The 21,730-nt window shown below is 35.9% G+C and overlaps 1 protein-coding gene across 7 annotated transcripts in view; it reads right to left on the bottom strand.

Annotated features, from left to right (window-relative positions):
- BCAS3 (BCAS3 microtubule associated cell migration factor) overlaps positions 1–21,730 on the bottom strand; it is a 593,075-nt gene that overhangs the window by 527,310 nt on the left and 44,035 nt on the right. For all 7 annotated transcript variants that reach the window (XM_078064169.1, XM_078064164.1, XM_078064176.1 and 4 more), the window contains exon 6: positions 14,626–14,707. In XM_078064169.1, coding sequence (XP_077920295.1) covers positions 14,626–14,707 — 82 coding nt within the window. The remainder of the gene's footprint in view (positions 1–14,625; positions 14,708–21,730) is intronic.

Here is a 21,730-nt window from a genome sequence, read left to right as displayed (position 1 = left end):
ATATATATTCTATTTTTTAATATTTAAATAAATAACTACAATTTTTCATAAATCCACTGCTTTTGAGAAACCACCATACCACTTTCCACAGTGGCTACACTATTTAGTGGCTATGCTTAAACACATGGGTTCCAATTTTTCCATATCCTCACCAACACTTGCTATGTTTTATTTTGTTTTTTAATAATAGCCATCCTAATGGGTATGAAGTGGTATCTCATCATGTGTTTCTTTCTTTTTTAAGAATTTATTTATTTATTTGAGAGAGAGAGAGATGGCGAGAGAGCATGAGCAGGGGGGAGGAGGGAGAGGGAGAAGCAGACTTCCTGCTGGGCAGGGAGCCCAATATGAGGCTCAATCCCAGGACCCTGAGATCATGACCTTAGCCACAGGCAGATGCTTAATTGACTGAGTCACCCAGGCGTCCCTCATCATGGTTTTGATTTGCATTTCCCTAATGATGAGGTTAAGCATCTTTTCACGTGCTTATGGGGCCTTTTTTTTTTTTTTTTTGATGTAGTGTTCCATGATTCATTGTTTGCGTATAACACCCAGTGCTCCATTCAATACGTGCCCTCTTTAATACCCATCACCAGGCTAGCTCATCCCCCCCTCCCCTCTAGAACCCCCAGTTTGTTTCTCAGAGTCCATAGTCTCTCATGGTTCATCTCCCCCTCTGATTTCCCCCCCTTCATTTTTCCCTTCCTACTATCTTCTTTTTTTTTCTTTTTATTAACATATAATGTATTATTTGTTTCAGAGGTACAGGTCTGTGATTCATCAGTCTTACACAGCTCAGAGCGCTCACCAGAGCACATACCCTCCCCAATGTCTACCACCCAGGCACCCCATCCCTCCCACCCCCCACCACTCCAGCAACCCTCAGTTTGTTTCCTGAGATTAAGAATTCCTCATATCACTGAGATCATTTGATACATGTCTTTCTCTGATTGACTTATTTCACTTAGCATAATACCCTCCAGTTCCATCCATGTTGTTGCAAATGGCAAGATTTCAGGGGTTTTTTGATGGCTGCATAATATTCCATTTTATACACACACACACACACACACACACACACACACACACCACATCTTCTTTATCCATTCATCTCTTGGATGGACATCTTGGCTCTTTCCATAGTTTGGCTATTGTGGACACTGCTGCTATAAACACTGGGGTGCACATACCCCTTCGGATCCCTACATTTGTATCTTTGGGGTAAATACCCAGTAGTGCAATTGCTGGGTTGTACGGTAGCTGTATTTTCAACTTTTTGAGGAACCTCCATACTGTTTTCCAGAGTGGCTGCACCAGCTTGCAGTATGGGGCCATTTTTATACCTTCTTTGGAGAAGTGTCTATTCAAGTCATGTGACCATTTTTAAATAAAGTTTTTTGTTGTTGTTTTAAGATTTTTATACATGTGAAATGGTATATTACTTGAAGGTAGGCTGCGATGAATTAAAGATACATACTATAAATCCTAAAGAACCAATAAAAACAAAACAAAGAAACATAATTAATAGACACAATAAAGGAAGGAGATAAAGTGGAGTTATAAAAATAGTCCAAAAGAGGGCACCTGGGTGGCTGAGTAGGTTAAGAGTCTGCCTTCGGCTCGGGTCATGATCCCAGGGTCCTGGGATCGAGTCCTGCATCAGGATCCCTGCTCAGCGGGGGGTCTGCTTCTACCTCTCCCTCTGCCTGCTGCTCTGCCTACTTGTGCTATCTCTCTGTCAAATAAATAAATAAAATCTTTTTTAAAAAAATAGTCCAAAAGAAGACAGAGAAGTAGGAAAAGGTAACAATGAGCACATAGGAAAAAGAGAAAACAGTGAAATGACAGAAAAATCAATTCCCATTAACACACACATTAAATGTAAATGGTCTAAAGACATAATTAAAAGGCAATGAAGTATTGGATAAAAAAGTAAGACCCAATTATATGCTGCCCACATAAATGCATTTTACATAAAAAGAAAACCAAAGATTCAAAGTAAAAAGATCACAAAAAAATGTATCATGCCAACACAAGTCTAAAGAAAGCAAAAGTGTCTAAAATAATAACAGAAAAAATAGGTTTCAGGGCAAGGAACATAACCAGGAAGTTCAGTAACAACAAACTGATCAATTCATGAAGAGGACTTTACCATCCTAATTTTTTTTTTTTTTAATTTGACAGAGAGAGAGACAGCGAAAGCAGGAACACAAGCAGGGGTAGTGGGAGAGGGAGAAGCAGGCTTCCCGCGGAGCAGGGAGCCCGATGCAGGGCTCGATCCCAGGACCCTGGGATCATGACCTGAGCCGAAGGCAGACGCTTAACGACTGAGCCACCCAGGCGCCCCCTACCATCCTAAATTTTTTGCTCTCAATAACAGAATGGCAAAATATACAAAGCAAAAACTGATAAAATTAGAAGAATACCCAATTATTATGAAAGATTTCAACAACCCTTTCTCCATAACTGACAGAATAAGCAGAAAGACAACTCTAAGGATAGAGATGAATGAAACAAAGGCCATACTCTGGGCCATAACACAACTCTCAAAACACTAACAGATTTGGAATCATATAAACTATGTCTTCTCATGACAATGGGATTAAATTAGAAATTAGTAACAGAAAGACATTAGGAAAATCTCTCAAATTTTAAAATGAAACAACAAAAAAATAAATAAATAAAAAAAATAAAAAAAAAATAATTCATAGGTCAATGACAAAAATCACAGGGCAACCTAGAAAATGTGTTGAACTGAAAGGAAGAGGAAACACAACAATCACAAACTATTTTTAAAAACTCAGTAAATTGGAAATTAAAAATGAATTTAAAAATTAAAATATAGACACTTTTGAATATTAAAAATGTTTGCTCTTGAAAAGCCTGAATGTACACTCTGTAGGAGGATGTTGCTAATGGAGGACGATATACATGTGTGGGGTATAAGAGAAATCTCTGTACCTTCTGCTCAATTTTGCTGTGAACCTAAATATGCTCCAAAAAGTAGCCTATTTTTAAAAATCCCATTAAGGCAAGTCACATAAAGGGACAAAATTTTTGTACATATTTTACATGTATCTAAAAAAGGACTTGTAGGGGTGCCTGTGTGGCTCAGTTGGTTAAGTGACTGCCTTCGGCTCAGGTCATGATCCTGGGGTCTCGGGATCGAGTCCCACGTTGGGCTCCCTGCTCGGCGGGGAGTCTGCTTCTCCCTCTGACCCTCCCCCCTCTTATGCTCTTTCTCTCATTCTCTCTCTCTCTCAAATAAAATCTTAAAAAATCTTTAAAAAAAGATAAAAAAGGACTTGTAATCTAGACTATATACAGTACTCTTACAACTAAATAATAACTAAACAATAAAATTCTATTAAAACATGGCAATATGGGACGCCTGGGTGGCTCAGTCGGTTAAGCGGCTGCCTTCGGCCCACGTCATGATCCCAGGGTCCTGGGATCGAGTCCCACATCAGGCTCCTTGCTCAGCAGGGAACCTGCTTCTCCCTCTCTCTCCGTCTGCTTGTGCTCTCTCTGTCAAATAAATAAAATCTTTAAAAAAAAATAAAAAATAAAAAATAAAAATAAAACATGGCAATAAATTTCAATAGTTATAAAAAACAACAAAATGGCAAATGTGCACAAGAAAGATCAATATCAATAGTCATTAGGGTAATTGGAACATTGTTGGTGGGAATGCAAAACAGCACAGCCACTTTGAAAAACAGCTGAGCAATTTCTTACAAAGGTAAACACTTACTGTATGACCTAGTAATCTCACTCCTAAATACTCACCCAAGAGAAATTAAAACATGTATCTCCAAGCAACTACTCAGAGAAGCTTTACGCATGAGGGAAAACTGAAAACAATCCAAATGTCCATTCACTGGTGAAGGAAAAACTATAGTATATCTGGACAATGGAATACCACTCAGGTTTTTGTTTTGTTTTGTTTTGTTTTTAAAGGGAATGAACAGGGGCATCTGTATGGCTCAGTTGGTTAAGCATCTGCCTTCAGCTCAGGTCATGATCCCAGGGTACTGGGATCGAGCCCCGCATCGGGCTCCCTGCTCACGGGAAGCCTGTTTCTCCCTCTCCCACTCCCCCTGCTTGTGTTCCCTCTCTCTCTGTGTTTTTTAAAAATATATACATATTTTTTTAAAGGGAATGAACAACTGAAATACACAACAACATAGATGCTTCTCCAAAGTATTATGTGAAGTGAAAGAAGCCAAGCACATATAAATGTTACATATTCTGTTTTTTCAAATTCTAGAAAGGCAGAAACAACAATGACATAAATTATGTTAGTCGTTGCTGGTGCTCCAGGTGTGGGGAGGTAAGGGGCACAGGACGACTTTTGTTTTAAACAACTTCATTAAAATATAATTCACATAAATAAGCTTCACCAATTTAATGTATACAATTCAATGGTTTCTAGTATATTTACAGAGTTGTGCAACCATCACCACAATTAATTATAGAACATTTTCATCACCCCAAAAAAGAAATTCTGTGTACATAAGCAGTCATTCCCCAAATTTTCATAATCTCTCAATTCTAGGCAACCAATAATGTGCTTTCTGTATCTATGGATTTGCCTATTCTGGATAGTTCATATGAATGGAATCAACAACTTACAGCCTTTTGCAGCTGCTTTCTTTTATTTAGCGAGATGTTTCCAAGGTTCCTCTTGTAGCATTTATCACAACTTCATTTATTCAGGGCCAAATAATATTCCATTGTATGGTTATACCACATTTTCTTTATCAGTTGGTAGATATTTGGGTTGTTTCCACTTTCTGGCTATTATGAATAGCACTGCTATAAATATTCACATACAAATTTCTGTGTAGACATATGTTTTCATTTTTATTGGTTACATGCCTAGGAGTAGAATTGCTGGGTCAATGGTAACTCCATATTTAATATTTTAAGGAATTGCCAAGCTGTTTTCCAGTGGTTGCACTATCTTAACATTCTCATAAATAACATATAAGAGTTCCAGTTAGTCCACATCCTTATCAACATTTGTTATTATCTCTCTTCGTACACAGCCATTTTAGTGGGTGTGAATCAGAAAAGGGGACTTTTTACAGGGATAGAAACACTCTGTATTTTGATTGTGGTGGTAGTTACATAACTGCATCCATCTGACAAAACTCAAATTATATACCTAAAATTCATGAGTTTCATTATATGTAAATTATTTCTCAAAAAAGATTAATTTTCTGGGGCGCCTGGGTGGCTCAGTCGGTTAAGCGTCTGCCTTCGGCTCAGGTCATGATCCCAGGGTCCTGGGATGGAGCCCCGCATCAGGCTCCCTGCTCAGGGGGGAATCTGCTTCTCCCTCTCCCTCTGCCCCTCCCCCTGCTCATGCTCTCTCTCGCATGCTCTCTCTCAAATAAATAAAATCTTTAAATAAAATCTTTAAAAGACGAATTTTTAAAGGCTTACTTTACAATAACGATACTTAGAAAATTATGAGTTTTCATTTTCACACCTAGGAATGTGTTATGATAAATGAACATAGATTTCTAAGACCACAACTTGTCCAATTCACTAAGACACCCACTTCTTTACAATTCTACAGTAAAAAGCATTTAAGCTGTACTGATAATCATCAGCATCTCCATTACAAGTCTGTTTATTTGGGTCAGAATCATTAAGCTCACATGTAATTTAGTTGCTTCGTGTTACACCTTTGTTTTTATCTGATTCAAGATATCCGTCACTAACCCTTTTGATGTACTTTCAGGAGTTTATACCAAATCCTGTAAAAGGGAACCAACATTTCTTTTCAACAGTTGATTTAATTTAAGGTGAATGTAACTTGAATAGACTACAGCTGTTTTTGTGACATACTCTATCCTGACAGCTTAAAATTTTAAATGTAGTTATATTGGATAATGGCTTTTCTATATATTGGTCCCCATACTGACTATTTTAATTGCTCTTCACCCTTAGACTAAATAACCAAGGACTGCAAATACAATGAAGACACTAAGACAACTGAAGATACTTTAGACTTTCAAAATGGAAGAAAATACAGAGAAACAGAGCTACTTTTTACATATTTCAATGAATACACAACAGTTTGATTTCTTCCGTAAGAGACGAAGCCTAGAAACACCTAGATCTGGTAAATATGTTTCTCTGTAATCATGGAGACAGTGAGGCCTAATGATTAAGAGGCCAAGCTTTAAAGTTCAAATTCCAGTTCTACCACCCATCAGCTATATGTCTTTATGCCAGCCAATCACCCTCTTTGAGCTTTAAGTCTCCTTACCTATCAAACCAGGTAATGGTACTCACCTTTGCGGACTAGCAGTAAAGTGATGATAATGTATATAATCAACCTAGAATTTCATCTGAAAAATATCAAGCATTATTATTCACTTCATTTATAAATTTACTTCCTTTCTTTTCTGTTCAGTACACTTCCCTCTCACTACAGCCCTCATAGGAAAAGCCCTTAATTGCAGGGTTCAAATGGGTATAAACCGAGAATACTCTTAGATCGATGTCTCAAATTCAACACCATGAGATCACAAAACTAAAAAACTAAAAAAGTAGCACTTCTAAAACAGGTATTCTCTCCTGGAAACACTGTTTCTCCAACCAAAAACATTAAAGAAATTTAAGAGGAACAGAATATATGTCTCCAGTCATAATTTACCTAAATCACAGGCTTAGCAAAATTTTGTAAAAACCTAAATGATTCCAAGTAGTAAAAGCCGCAATGATAAAGAGGTGTCATTAAAAAAATAATAATAATACACAAGGCAAACTGAGAAGTAATTAGAGCAGAAAACATTAGGGAGGCCCTAAATCTCATAATTTGGCCATTTAAAATGTCAATAAGCCTGTTTCCTCTGCAAAATACTGGTGATGACTATAAGCAAATGTCAGTTGGCCTACTTTTGGAAGGTTGCTGGTGTCTTGGCTGAACAGACTGTGTGTGTGTGTGTGTGTGTGTGTGTGTGTGTGTGTGTGTGTGTGTGTGTGTGTGTTTACAGGATTTACTTAACATTAGAACTTTACAGCAAAAAAAAAAAAAAAAAATTATAATAAACCCTTCTGGAGAAGTTAATCAAAATCTCTGAATTCACACAGCTGAAAAATCAAACAGCTCTTCTTTGAATGTGATAAAAACCACATTTATGTCATTTGAAAAGGATGAAACTGGTAGTTATACCTTATGAAAAATAATGAAAACTCGACACCTAGAAGCATGTGAAAATTTACAAAAATAAGCAAATGAAAAAAAAAGTTTAACAACTCTAGAATTACTCTGCTCATGTTTGTTTCTAGAAAAATAATTCTAACCATTCATATCATAAAAAAATAGCAACAACTGGTATTCTTGACTGCATGGGTGGGCTGTTTATAATATTATTTAAGTTTCAGAAACTACTTGGCATTTACACTCCAGTAGGAAAAAATGGGTTGGATCTTAGGGGTTTTTCTTAAACCTTTTTTTTTTTTTAATTTTATTTTATTATGTTATGTTAATCACCATACATTACATCATTAGTTTTTGATGTAGTATTCCATGATTCATTATTTGCATATAATACCCAGTGCTCCATGCAGTACGTGCCCTCTTTAATACCCATCACCAGGCTTACTTTGAGATATTAAATTGTAAATTCCTTATTTAACAGGATGATAAATAATAGTACCTTTCTAACAATAAGTAATAATAGAAATAATCTAGAAGAAATAAGCCAAGCTGGCTACCATTGTGGATGAGTACCAGAAATTAGGCTTGGAGACATTTAGGAAACTTTATCTCCAGAGTCCTTTTCTAGGACTAAGATCCTAGCTTATAAGAATTAGTTCTAAGACATTCTTAAATGAAGAAAATTCAGGTACTCAGTGCACTGGACTCCTAAGGATAATGAATAAGATTGAATCTGCATTTCTAAGAAATCTGATTCAAGTCTGAGACCAAAATGATCATCTTTCTCCATAACCAATAACGAAACAGCATGAGTATAAGGCTAATATAACTCCTAAATGAGTTACAAAAGCTCTATTAGAGTTAAAAACAGCATTATTGGGACGCCTGGGTGGCTCAGTCGGTTAAGCGTCTGCCTTCGGCTCAGGTCGTGATCCCAGGGTCCTGGGATCGAGTCCCGCATCGGGCTCCCTGCTCCGCGGGGAGCCTGCTTCTCCCTCTGCCTCTGTCTCTCTCTCTCTCTCTCTGTCTCTCATGAATAAATAAATAAAATCTTTAAAAAAATAAATAAATAAATAAATAAAAAATAAAATAAAAACAGCATTATTCATTTGGTCACTGATAAATGATAAAAATACTTTATACAAAAGCAGAGTTCTGGTTTCTCTTCTGTCAAATACAGAATAAATTCATTTGGGGTCACTACTCATATTCCATATAATCAAGCAAGGCACTGCATAGGATGAGGTGATTAGTAAATTACTGTTCCCGTGATTCCAAAGAAATACACTGCAGTATGGGAAAGACCATAATAAAGGAGAAATTTCCAAAAAAAACTATGAAAATCAGAGGTTGGCAAGGAAAAATCAAGAAAATATAAAAAGAAAACAAATAACAAAAAATTAAATTCAACTTTAAAGGACAGTCATGATTTAAAGTTAGACATGGCTATAAAATATGCAAAGATTTTCTTTGCGTGGAACTAAAGACATATAGCATAAAATCTGATAGATTTCACCAAATAACATGACAAATAGCAAACTATACATGAAGTATATAGGATACATATCCATAATAATATATCACTAATAATAATAAAGAGTTCAATCAATAAGAGCAAAGAGTACAAACAAGCATGGTATTAATTAGAATAAACAGCAAAAACATGAACATTTTCCATTCTCCCTAGCACTCAAAGACCAAAAATTACAAATGAAGAGGATTTTCCTCCATCAGATATGCAAAGACTGAAAAGATTCCTAATAGCCAGTAGAGGACAGACTTGGAGAAAAAGGGAATTTTCATGTATAGATGTCAGTATACCCTCTCTGAGAAGCAACTTTACAACATTATCAAAATTTTACATGTATATATTCTTTGACCCAGTAATTCCCTTCTAAGAGTTATCCTAAGAAAATAATTCCTTATTTTTTTTAAATATACACATATAGAAGTATGTAACAACATAACTTGTTACAGGGAAAAGTTAAAATTAATATAAATGTTTATACAAAGGAATGACACACACACCCAAGAGCCAATACAGGCAGCACATGTAAAGAACATGAATCAGGCCCTGGACATAATACTACAAGTTAATTTCATGCATGTTAAGGGGAAAAGACAGGAAATGTATACTCTAAGCTGTGAATACATGCTCAGTATCTGGAAGAAGGAAGAAAGGGAAGGAAAGAAGTAACCTAGGTTTATCTCTTATAACAAAAAACCAAGTGAATTTTCACTTTCTACTTTTAGTATTCCTTAAATTTTTATAATAAATATTTTAACTGGTTAGAATTATATGATCTTTATTTTATATGATCTTTATTTTAAGAAATTAAAAACATATTAAAGTGTAAGTGTTTTCTGATCCCAGTCCTCGGAAATAACCATTATTAGCACAAAGTTTATAATCATATAAAATTTCAACTTGCACATTAACACATACATGTATGTTTTATTTCACATGTGAGGTATTGAGATACTAAAAACCACAATGGCTACTGAGTGCAATGAATACAAAGAATTTGCTTTACTTGAAATAAGTTCTAGAAAGATTTAAAGGATAATAAATAAGTTTTTATCTGATTTAAGAATACCAATTGACTGGTCATAGTTTTCTGAAGCACTGTCTAAAAAATTCTAAAAAGGTATAGGTTCGGGGCGCCTAGGTGGCTCAGTTGTTAAGCGTCTGCCTTCGGCTCAGGTCATGATCCCAGGGTCCTGGGATCGAGCCCCGCATTGGGCTCCCTGCTCTGCGGGAAGCCTGCTTCTCCCACTCCCACTCCCCCTGCTTGTGTTCCCTCTCTCACTGTGTCTCTCTCTGTCAAATAAATAAATAAAATCTTTAAAAATAAATAAATAAATAAAAAGGTATAGGTTCATTAAGAAAGTAATCGATTATTGATAGTGACCATGAAGTAGTAGGAAACCATAAACTATGCTGACACAAGTAAATGCCCATTTATACTATATTTAATGATGATCTTCTGTGGAATAAGATGCTATCCAAATCCTTCAGATTTTCATTTTTAATTAAAGGACAGACCTTCCACAGGAATACCTACAGAAAGGGAACTTGCTTTTCTTCCAGGTCATAATTTTCAAAAGATTACACCATTTAGCAAATTTCAACAAATATTTATTAATACCTTGTATCAAGTACTTGGTGAGGCACTAAAGATATGAAGACAGACTACAAACCTAGCAAGAGGTGGGGCCCTCAGCTGGCTCAGTCGGTGGAGCATGCGACTCTTGATCTCAGGGTTGTGAGTTTGAGCCCCACATTGGGTGTAGTGATTACTTAAAAATAATAAAATCTTTAAAAAAAAATCTAGCAAGAGGTAAATGAGCAACTAAAAAAAAGAAAGAGGGGCACCTGGGTGGCTCAGTCATTAAGCATCTGCCTTCGGCTCAGGTCATGATCCCAGGGTCCTGGGATCGAGCCCCGCATCGGGCTCTGTGCTCAGCAGAAAGCCTGCTTCTCCCTCTCCCACTCCCCCTGCTTGTGTTCCCTCTCTCGCTGTGTCTCTGTCTGTCAAAAAATAAATAAAATCTTTAAAAAATAATAATAATAAAATTAAATTAAAAAAAAGAAAGAAAGAAAAAAGTCAGTAAGTCCTGGGGCACCTGGGTGGTGGAGTTAATTCAGCATCCAACTCTTGGTTTCGGCTTGCCTGGGTCATGATCTCAGGGTCATGAGATCGAGCCCCCACACTGAGCCCCAAGTCAGCCTCATGCTCTGTGTAGAGTTTGCTTGAGATTCTCTCTCCCTCTCCCTCTGCCCCTTCTCCCTCCACACACACACACTCTCTCTCTCTCCCCCTCTAAAATAAATAAATAAATCTTTAAAAAAAAAAAAGAAAACAGTAAGTCCTATGAGAGCACATACTATTAACACTGATTTTGGAGCAAAAAGGGTTAGAAGGACACGAGAATTCTAGGAAAGGAAATAGCAATGAAATGACCTTAAAGAGGATGGATCATGTGAGGAAATGAAAGTTCAGTAGAACTATCACAGAGGAGTACTATTAGGGTAAGGAAGGGGAAGATGGGGGGACACTGGTTAAGGATGACTGAAAATGATGCTGGAAAAACACACAGTTAGGGGATCAGTTCACAAAAGATCTAATGCACCTGGTATGCAACAGCTATACTAAATTTACTTATTAATTTTAACAGTTTATAGATTCTTTTGTATTTTCCATATACACAAATTATCAATGAATAAAGACAATTTTACATCCTTCATTCTAATATTTACACCTTTTATTTATTTTTCTTGCCTTATTGTAATGGCTAGGACCTGCACTGAAAGATAAATAGAAGTTATGGTAGAAGCCATCCCAAACTCAACAGGAAAGTAATGTATCACTATTGAGTATGATGTTAGTTGTTATTATACTGAGAATGTTTCTTTCTATCCTAATTTGCTGAAAGTTTTTTAAGATTTTATTTATTTAGAGAGAGAGAGCTAGGAGAGGGAGAGGTAGAGGGAGAGAGAGAATCTCAAGCAGACTCTGTGCTGAGCAAGGAGCCTAATGCGGAGCTCAATCTCACAACCCTAGATCATGACCTGAGCTGAAATCAAGAGTCAGACAACCGACTAAGCCACCCAAGCACCCTGCCGAAAGTTTTTTTTAATCATAAATGACTACCAAATTTTATCAAAGGTTTTTTCCACTTCTAATAAAATGATCATATGGATTTTCTTTGTTTTATTAATTTGAATTACACTGATTGATTTTCAAATGTTAACCAGCCTTGTATTTCTGAAATATCCCTTACTTGGTCATGATATATAATTCTTTTTATATATCACTGAATTCTATTTGGTAATATTTATATGTAAATTACACCAAGAAAGAAAGAAAAGAGAGAGGGAGAGGAAGAGGGGAGCAGGCTGAGAGAGAGAGTGAGGTGTTGGGTATGAGAAGGTAAGATTAAGAAAAACGTGATAATAGAAAGAATTATTCAATAGAAGCATTAGTAATCCACACTGAGACAATCTCCCAAAAAGGACATGAAAGGAATTATTTTTTTTTAATTAATCATTAATCATTCTAGGGGGGGGTCTAAGAGCCAAATCATATAAGTACCAGAAAAAGAGAACAAAGAAAACTTAGAAGAAATCATCAAAAAATTAAGAAATTTTCTCAAAACTACACTACTTGCAGGGGCACCTGGGGGGCTCAGTCATTAAGCGTCTGCCTTTGGCTCAGGTCATGATCCCAGGGTCCTGGGATTGAGCCCCACATAGGGCTCCCTGCTCAGCAGGAAGCCTGCTTCTCCCTCTCCCACTCCCCCTGCTTTGTTCCCTCTCTCGCTGTGTCTCTCTCTCTCTCTCTCTCTCTCTGTCAAATAAATAAATAAATAAAATCTTTAAAAAAAAAAAAACTACACTACTTGTGTTCTCACATTGAAGGGCCCCAGGACAATGTATGAACTAATAAACAACAATGTAAAGTTTCAGAACACCAGGAACAAAGACCAACATTCTACTAACTCCCAGAGAGGAAAAACAAGCCATAGAACAAAGAAAAAGGTATCAAAATGGCTTCAGACTCTTCAATCATAACACTAGATCAATGCCTTCAAAATTCTCAAATAACATCATTTACAAACAAGTATTTGTTACCCAGACAAATTACCAAACAAGAATTAAGAAAGAATAAAGACATCTTCAGACAAACAAAATTTACCACACATCTTTTTTCAGGAAGCTACTAAAAGACTTACTCCATCCAAATGATCACACAAAGCAAATTGGCAAAAGAGAGGGATGGGGTGTTCTATTTTCCATTACAAATTTTATGTTATCAGTCACATGTAGGACTTCAGTAAAAACAAATCTAAAAAATTAATCAGATACAACAAAAGTGACATATATGTAACTTTTGAATAAAAGAACATTTAGCTATGTGAAATATTTCAAATCTAATATTTTTAGAAGTATATTATAGTAGAGAGAAATCTTTTTTAATTAGACAAAATAAATTAAATATACTCAAATTCTACTAGTAATATTAACTTTTATAGCTTTATACTCTCTCATGAAGTATTTCTGCCCAAAGTAAAAGCTGAGAAAAGTTGAACATTAATAAATGGCATAAACAAAAGAGCTTCATAAATGAACTGAAGGGAGAAAAATCGGCCTCTGTGAATCACATACAAAAGAAACAAAGACATAGCAAAGTCTTTTAATAAAAAAGTTGTTCTTGAGTCCAACCATCCAAAGAGAAAGCTGGTTATTCCATAAACCTTCTGGAAAAAGATGTTCCACAATCTTCCTCCTTAAAGGATTTCACCAAAACTCAAATGCAACAAAAAACAGAGCAAGAGAGAGTGAGAGCGAGCGAAGGAGAGACAGCTGTACTTTGGATATACCATATAGTCCAATAACAAGGAGAAAAGTCTCTACATGACTGCAGGATGTTATTGCCTTGTTACCTTCACCCTTCCATTTCAATTAAGCAGACTTAACCACTAAAATAATCCCTGACATTACTTATGCATATGGTTAGTGCATAATGCACATGGTAGTAAGTTTTAACAAACAGCATTCTGACCAGTTTAGAGAATTAACTGCTCAGTGAAGGAAGATTACCCAACTTCTGGAAAAACTTTAAAATATAATAGAATTAAAATATTTTAATATCCTCTTTTTTAAAAGATTTTAAAGTATGCAAAAAAGATCTAATTGACTGTGTTTTTATTGCTCGTGCAAAAAAACATTACTGAGTGAACACAGGCAAGTTAATGAGAAAACACAACAGAAAGCTCAGATCATTAAAGAGCCAGGAGTTATCAAACAGCAGGTTTAATTTAAACATGTATTTGATTTTTTTTTAAATAAAAACAAAACATACGTAATATTTAAATACAACATTAAGCATTAAGAAGTATTCATTTTTAAAGCAGAGATCGAAGGTCAAAAGCCCGATACTGTACTTCTGCCATCACTGGAAATGCAGACAGCAGACTCCTCTATGAGCCAGATAATGGTGAAAACCAAGCTCTCCAAGGCGAAGAGTAAAGACATGAGAACAACAGAGACTTGAGGAATACCCACAGAAGAAAGCTAAGCCAGAAACATAACAAAAGCAGCACAGTCAGCAAGGAAGGGATCTGGGAAGAGTAATGCCAAGCAAACCAAGAGAGAAGAAGGCTTCAAGAAAGAGCCAGCAAAGTCAGAGGCTAAATCGAGATCAAAGAGGATGAAGATAAATCAAAACCACAGTAGAATGTGAATGGCCATATTGAATTGGTTAAGATTACCTATTTCCATCTCAACTGACAGAACAAGAGTTTATCTTGTGGGGAGGAAGGGAAGGGCATGGACACTTGGAGGAAAATAGACTTTAGTTATCATTCTTGCTGTCGGTAGTCCAGGACCAATAAAAGAGAAACTCCTGAATGATTTGTTTCTTCTTAAGGGCTACACTCACCAAACTGTGGAGCAGGCAAGATTCTAGCCGCTCGAATGGGGCCATGTCGGACAGAAAAGAGCTCCTGTGCTTCCCCACTGATCTGCATGAGAAGACAAAAAATTTCAGTAAATGAAAACGCAGGTCAGAACATGATTATAAGAAAATAAGATCTCCTAAATTTTGTCACAATTTTTCGTCTGAAATATAAGATATGCACACACGCACACAGACACACACATTTATGGTTGTTCATACACATTAAGTAATATTCATGTTTAAATTACCACAAATAGAGCACACACTTGATATAAGTAGGAAAATGAATGATCTGTTCTTAAAATCTATAATTCTTATCTTTAATAAACTACTCTGCTCAGTTCCTGCATGATTGCCTTTCATTTTAGAGCAAAGCAACTATGATTTTTTAAATTAGTATGAAGTTTTCCATGTAAGAAAAAGGTAAATATTCTTAGTATTCTGAAAAGCAGAACTTAAATGTGGTACTAACTTTCGTAAATATGTTGTAAATGAGAAAAAGCAAAACATATTGCAAAGAATGCTGCGGTAAATGTGAATAACCTGTGTACCCTGTCAGGGTCCTGCAACTACCTACCTGTTAACCACCTTGAATAAATCAGTTAACATCTATAAACCTGTATTTTTTTTCTTTTTAAAATATATTTTGAATGAAAATTGTATTTATTTAAGGTGAATGACATGATGATTTAACATACATACATGATAAAATGATCACTGCAGCCATCTCCTCAGTTACCTTGTTTGCATGATGAGAGCACCAGTTTTCCAGTATTCAATACAGTGTTATTAACTACAGCCATCACGCATGAACATTAGATCCCTAGACCTACTCATCCCACATAACTGCAACTCCGTACCCTGTGACCAACATCTCCCCACTTCCCCCACCTCCCCTCAGCCTGTATTCTTTTGCATTTATAAACTGAAAAGGTAAAGGAGCTAAAGGACCTCAAAGATACTTGTAATTTCAATATTCTTTTTTTTTAAGATTTTATTTATTTATTTGACAGAAAGAAACACGGCGAGAGAGGGAACACAAGCAGGGGGAGTGGGAGAGGGAGAAGCAGGCTTCCTGCCAAGCAGGGAGCCCAATGTGGGGCTCGATCCCAGGTCCTGGAGATCATGACCTGAGCTGAAGGCAGCCACTTAAGTGACTGAGCCACCCAGGCGCCCCAATTTCAATATTCTATGAATTACAAAAGTAATATGTAAGCATCTTTAAATGTCATCATTTTTATTATACACCCAGATCAAACACCACGTGAATGTTCATTTTGAGTCATATCAGATTTATTCCTCACATATAAAGAGTACCGTAGTCTATTAGTCCAAAGGTAAAAGGGATATGACAATATATGTGTTGAGTGTGAAAACAATCGCTTTTCAAAACTAGTGGCTCAAGGAAACACTCTGCTGCTACCTTTAGTATTGAGCAGATTAAATTAGAATTAGTTAAGAAAGGCTTTCCAGACTGCTTTAAGTGGTAATGTAGTTCGCAATACATTTTCATAATTCTCAAGTTTTTGACGGAATATGCAATATCAGACAGGGAAAATGGCAAAAAAGATAAAACTAGCTCTAAATACCCAAGAACTGACAACAGATACAATAAACAGTCAATAGAGGAAACATGCTGATGGTAGTTTTTTAATAGGCCTGCCAAACAAGCAGTTTAGAATATCAACAATACAAGATAAATGGCTTCTAAAGCTTTCAATATTAAACTGTATATTTGCAGAGCTGTCTTTAAGATTAACTGCTTGTTCAGATCTTCAGCTTTTCTTCAATCTGTATTTAAGAGCTGCAAATCACAAATATTTTGTTTCTTATAAATGTTAAATTATGATGATACCTAAAGATACATCACAGTCATTTGGCTTATAAAAATTATTACAACTCATTCACGAGCCACAGTGGCAAATCCTTCTGGAACACTAGGGATGCAGAAGATTTGAGGAATGCTAGGCTCTTCACACTAACTGTGCAACAACAGCACCACCTATCACCGATTAAACATACCAAAGCCATACACTCAGGATAGCCAAAGATAAGAACTGAGCTCACAAATTCCTTTGTGAACATTAATTTTCCACATGAAAAACATGGCAATTAGATACTGTAGCTCTTAAGTCTACAGTTTACTTTTAGAGAACATAACTTAAAATCTAGAAAAAGTCTTAAAAGGTCACTTTGTTCAACCCCCCCCAGTACAGGAATCATACATTCTCTGAAATCTAAAAATCATGATCTCTTTGATCTTACGCACACTTGCACTGAAAGGTATATCGCTGATGTAATCCAATTACATTATGGAGTTATTATTGGCTATCTCCATGAAAATGGAGATATAAGAATGGATAAATTATATTCTTCTTCAATATACATACTATTTCTATTAACAAGGAAATAAAAAATAAATTATAAAACAATACTGTAGAACTTGCACTGAAATTGTAATTCAGAGCAACGAAAAACACTTCTCACTATGACAAATATAAGTTCATACCTATAACAAATCATAGTATTCTGACACAAAATCTGCTCTGTACTATTATTGCCGTATGCCACAGGTCTAGCATTTAGCTTTTGGTTCTATAAAATAAAGTTAAATAAAGTTAAAAAAAAGTCTAATATTTAATTGAGCTATGTACTAAATTACACTAAATAATAAAGAATAAGGCAAACTTGTCTTGGCATTCTCACAATATGATAAACATTTGTTAACACTGGATTTAATGCACAAGAGCTTACTCTGACATTGAAAAACATTTTGAAATCAGAACACACCATGCTCCTCAGCGTAAGAGCTTTCAAAACAGACCTAAATGCTCTATTCTATTCCTAGCTTCTACTCTATTTTTTAATTTTATCCTTTTTTTAAATTTTATTTTATTTTATTATGTTACGTTTGTCACCATACAATACATCATTAGTTCTACTCGAAATCCCTCTTTAAATGTACAGCAACAGGTAAGAAAGAACATTAGGAATGATTACAAAAGGCATCCTACGTTTGTTACCCATCATTTATTACCTCTAAGTTAAATCCCAGAATCTTTCATTATAACATAAGGGAAGGGAGGGATGAAGAAACGTCCTGTCGCCATAGATATTTGTGAGTATGTTAAAAAGATTGTTAGAAGCCTAATTCTTTTTTTTATTTTATTTTTTTTAATTTTTTATTGTTATGTTAATCACCATACATTACATCATTAGTTTTAGATGTAGTGTTCCATGACTCATTGTTTGTGCATAACACCCAGTGCTCCTTGCAGAACGTGCCCTCTTTAATACCCATCACCAGGCTAACCCATCCTCCCACCCCCCTCCCCTCTAGAACCCTCAGTTTGTTTTTCAGAGTCCATCGTCTCTCATGGTTCATCTCCCCCTCCGATTTCCCCCCTAGAAGCCTAATTCTAAAGTATCCTAAGTGAGTCGCAAATGTCAAACTTCTGAGAGGAGAGAACTCTCCAAACTGTGTGTGCAACTGCTACATTGGAATACTATTTCAGAACAGAAGTGCCAACAAAGTATATACAGATAAAGACGTGATGTGTGCACATTTTAGAAAGAACACAAGATGGATAAGTCCTTACAGGCTCGGCTTTAGCTGCCGCTTTCAATTGCCTCTAATAATTTTATACAGTATGTTCACTGGTAATTCTGCTCTCAAATAAATGAGTGTCAAAACTGATTAACTTTTTTAAAGGCTTTCACAGTGATTTTTACATCTCTTAAAAAAGAGCTCGTTGAAAATGACAAAAAAAAAATCTCAGAGATGAGGATTTTATATATCCTGACAAGAATTACCAGGAGCTGTAAGTTCATTTTTAAACCAACAATAATAATAAATACAAGGGCAGAACTACAAGGAAGGAGTGTACCAAGCAATGTTCCAACTTCCTGGCAGCGGTGGTAACTTGGGGAGAGGAGCAAACAGGGAGGAAACCTCTCCAAGAGTTCCTCATGGGTCTCTGCCTTTGTTCTTACTGGCATTTTAATTTCTGATGACAGACTTTTGTTGTTTGGAGCATAAACCGGACGTACCAGTTTGGAGGCACAATAAAGAGAACAAAGAATGATTTGTTCACACTGTAGGAAAAAAATCTTTTCCAACCATAGAAAATAGCTTTCGCATGGTGAAAATATGCAAATTACATACCAAACCAAAAAAGTGGGGGGGAAGTACAAGTTTAGAATCTCACAACTCAATCTACGGCAAAAGGAAATTATAACAGCCGAGACAATAATACACAAAGAGAAAGGGCTATAAAAGTTGTGGGAGAGCTTTACAACTACTGTTAAGAGAATTCTAAAAGCAAATGAAGGTCATCTAGCCCTCAGAACCAAACTTGTCTCTGAAATAAGCGATGACTTTTCAAAGGTATCTGACTACAAAATAGAAAAGTCAATCAAATACCAACAACAATAATAATAATGCTCTATAATGACTCAGAATCAAGACAAGAGTACATATTTACACCCCCAACTCCCCTTTTAGATACTGGCCAAATTGAAGAACTGTGTCTGCAGTTGATTCTTTTTAGCAAACTTTGTTGAAAATAACAAAGAAATAACACATAAATCATACATATATGTGCAGCTTAATGAATTTTCCATGTTAATATACCTCTGTTACCAGCACAATCATCAAGAAACAGAACATGATAGATACTCAGAAGGTCCCTCCACACTCCTTCCCAGTCACAAACCCAACTCAAGAATGACCATAACCACTAATACATTACACATAAGTTTTACTTGTTCAATTTTATGCAAATAGAATCACACGGTATGCACTCTTTCGTGAATGGCTTCTTGTGCACATTATATGTGTATGAAATTCATTTGTGTTGTTGCATATGATTGTATTTTTTTTCTTTTTTTTATTGTATTTTTTTTAATCCCTGTTGCTATACAGATTTCCATTGAATGAAAAATACTACAACTTATCCATTTTACTGTTGGTGGACTTCTGGGTTGTTTCTAGTTTTTGGCTCTTAAGATGTCAGGAGAAATTGCAAAAAAACTTTCAAGTGAGGAAAGAATTACTCTGTGTCCTTTCAATGGATTACCAAGCTGTCTAGTGGACCCTTTGGGGTTATTTGATTCTATAGACATCTGCACCTTTGTTTTGACTGGGTTATTTTGCAATACTGTAAGTTATAGAAAACCAATAGTAATGCTACTGCCTCTTGTCCACAGAAATGCAAATGAATTTTGTCTGGAAGAGATAAAACTCAATTGCTCTCTATAAAAGAGATGATTCTAGGCAGTACATTTTAGTTTCAATAGTATATTAACCAAGTTTGCATCTCATAACAAGTTCATTTCAGTATTCCCCTAATTGCCTGAATCAGTTCTTAAGATTCTGCTTTGATCCAACTGTAACAACTTGCCAAATAATACCTCATTTATTAATGAGTTAAATAAAATCAATGACATGTGTCCATTTTACAGTTGTTTGAGAGCCATGATTTTACCATTTTTAAAATAACATTGTAAAGAACACTGCTACGAATATTCTTGCACGTTTCATTTAGCGAACACACGTATGTATTTCTTCTGGGCATGTGTCTACTAGCACAATTGCTCCTATGGTAGGCATATGTGCACATTTTGTACATTTCAACAAAATAGTTTTCTACAGTGATTGTACAAATTCACACTTCCACCAGCAATGTGAAAGAGTTCTACCTGCTCCAAATCCTCACCGACGGTTTGTATCAGCCATTCTGGTGGGTGTTCAATGGGACCGTCACTGTGGTTTTAATTTGCATTTTCTCCATGACTGAGGAGATTTAGCGAATGCCTTTTCATTTGCTTACTGGAATTCTGTAGTTATACTATTCCATGAATGACGGTTAAAGTCTCCTGCCCACTACAGTTGCCTGATGCTAAGGGATTATGGATTTAAATCTATTATGCACAGTGAATGAAATGCAGATCAGTCTCCTCTGAAAAGCAATGCTGCCTCAAACTATATAAACAGTCTTTATTATAGTGGCCCTCCATCAAGGAAAATGATGTAATAAGACTTTTGTGCTGAAGGACCTTCGATTTCCAGATGTATATATGATAAACAGTTCAGAATATGAATGAGATTCAAGAACTCATTTCAAGAAAAAGGTAGAACTTTTTGTACCTAATCCAATTCATATCTTAATTCCAAATCCAGTAATGAGCAACCTTTCCCCCAAACTAAGGTATGATGGTTTAGTTATAGCAACATGATATCCACCTCTTGAAGTGGAAAATATTGATTTGTAAAAATTCATACAAACATTCAGAGCAGATTCAGTCCCTGTTGAAGATAGGAAACATACAAAAATTACTATATCTTTCCCTATAACTCAAGTCAGCTCAAACAAAAGATAATGATTCGTAGTTTTTTTCTTGATAAAATACTGAAACAAGTTTTCACCTTTAAAATAAAAAAATTAAAAAGAGGTATTAATTTGCCTACTTTTTTCAAAATGGCTACAGCATACATAGCAGATGATTTCCAGGCTAGAAATACGAATTGAAAACCAAGACACCAGACATGAAAGACAACAGAAGAAAAAGTATTCCCTGTGTTTATCTCATGCATATCCTGACTTTCAATCAAAAATATCTTTCACGTCAGAGTGCTCCAGACTAAGTAATGGCTCTGGTTCCACCTAGGAAGTCTGAGGGAGTAAAAGCAGCCAACAGGGGGGACCCTGGAAGTTTTATTCTTTTCCCAAAATCATGGCCTATGGCAACAATGCCAAGAACATAACAATAAGCCAGGATCATCAGTGACAAATATCACACATCAACAACATCAAATATTCCAACAGTTTATTTTAGTAGAAAATTTAGTAGAAAATAATTTATTAACTATACAAATTTGCTAACTCTGAGTCTGGCTTTAAAATAAGGGGTGACGATACATCTACCTAACAAGGCAACTGTGATGACTAAATTGTATATTTAAAAGATGCAACATAGGGGCGCCTGGGTGGCTCAGTCGTTAAGTGTCTGCCTTCGCCTCAGGTCATGATCCCAAGGTCCTGGGATCGAGCCCCGCATCGGGCTCCCTGCTCAGCGGGAGGCCTGC

This window comes from Halichoerus grypus, chromosome 2 (assembly GCF_964656455.1).
Source record: "Halichoerus grypus chromosome 2, mHalGry1.hap1.1, whole genome shotgun sequence".
In the NCBI taxonomy this organism is placed as follows: Eukaryota; Metazoa; Chordata; class Mammalia; order Carnivora; family Phocidae; genus Halichoerus; species Halichoerus grypus.
This window is presented reverse-complemented; position numbering and strand designations above follow the sequence as displayed.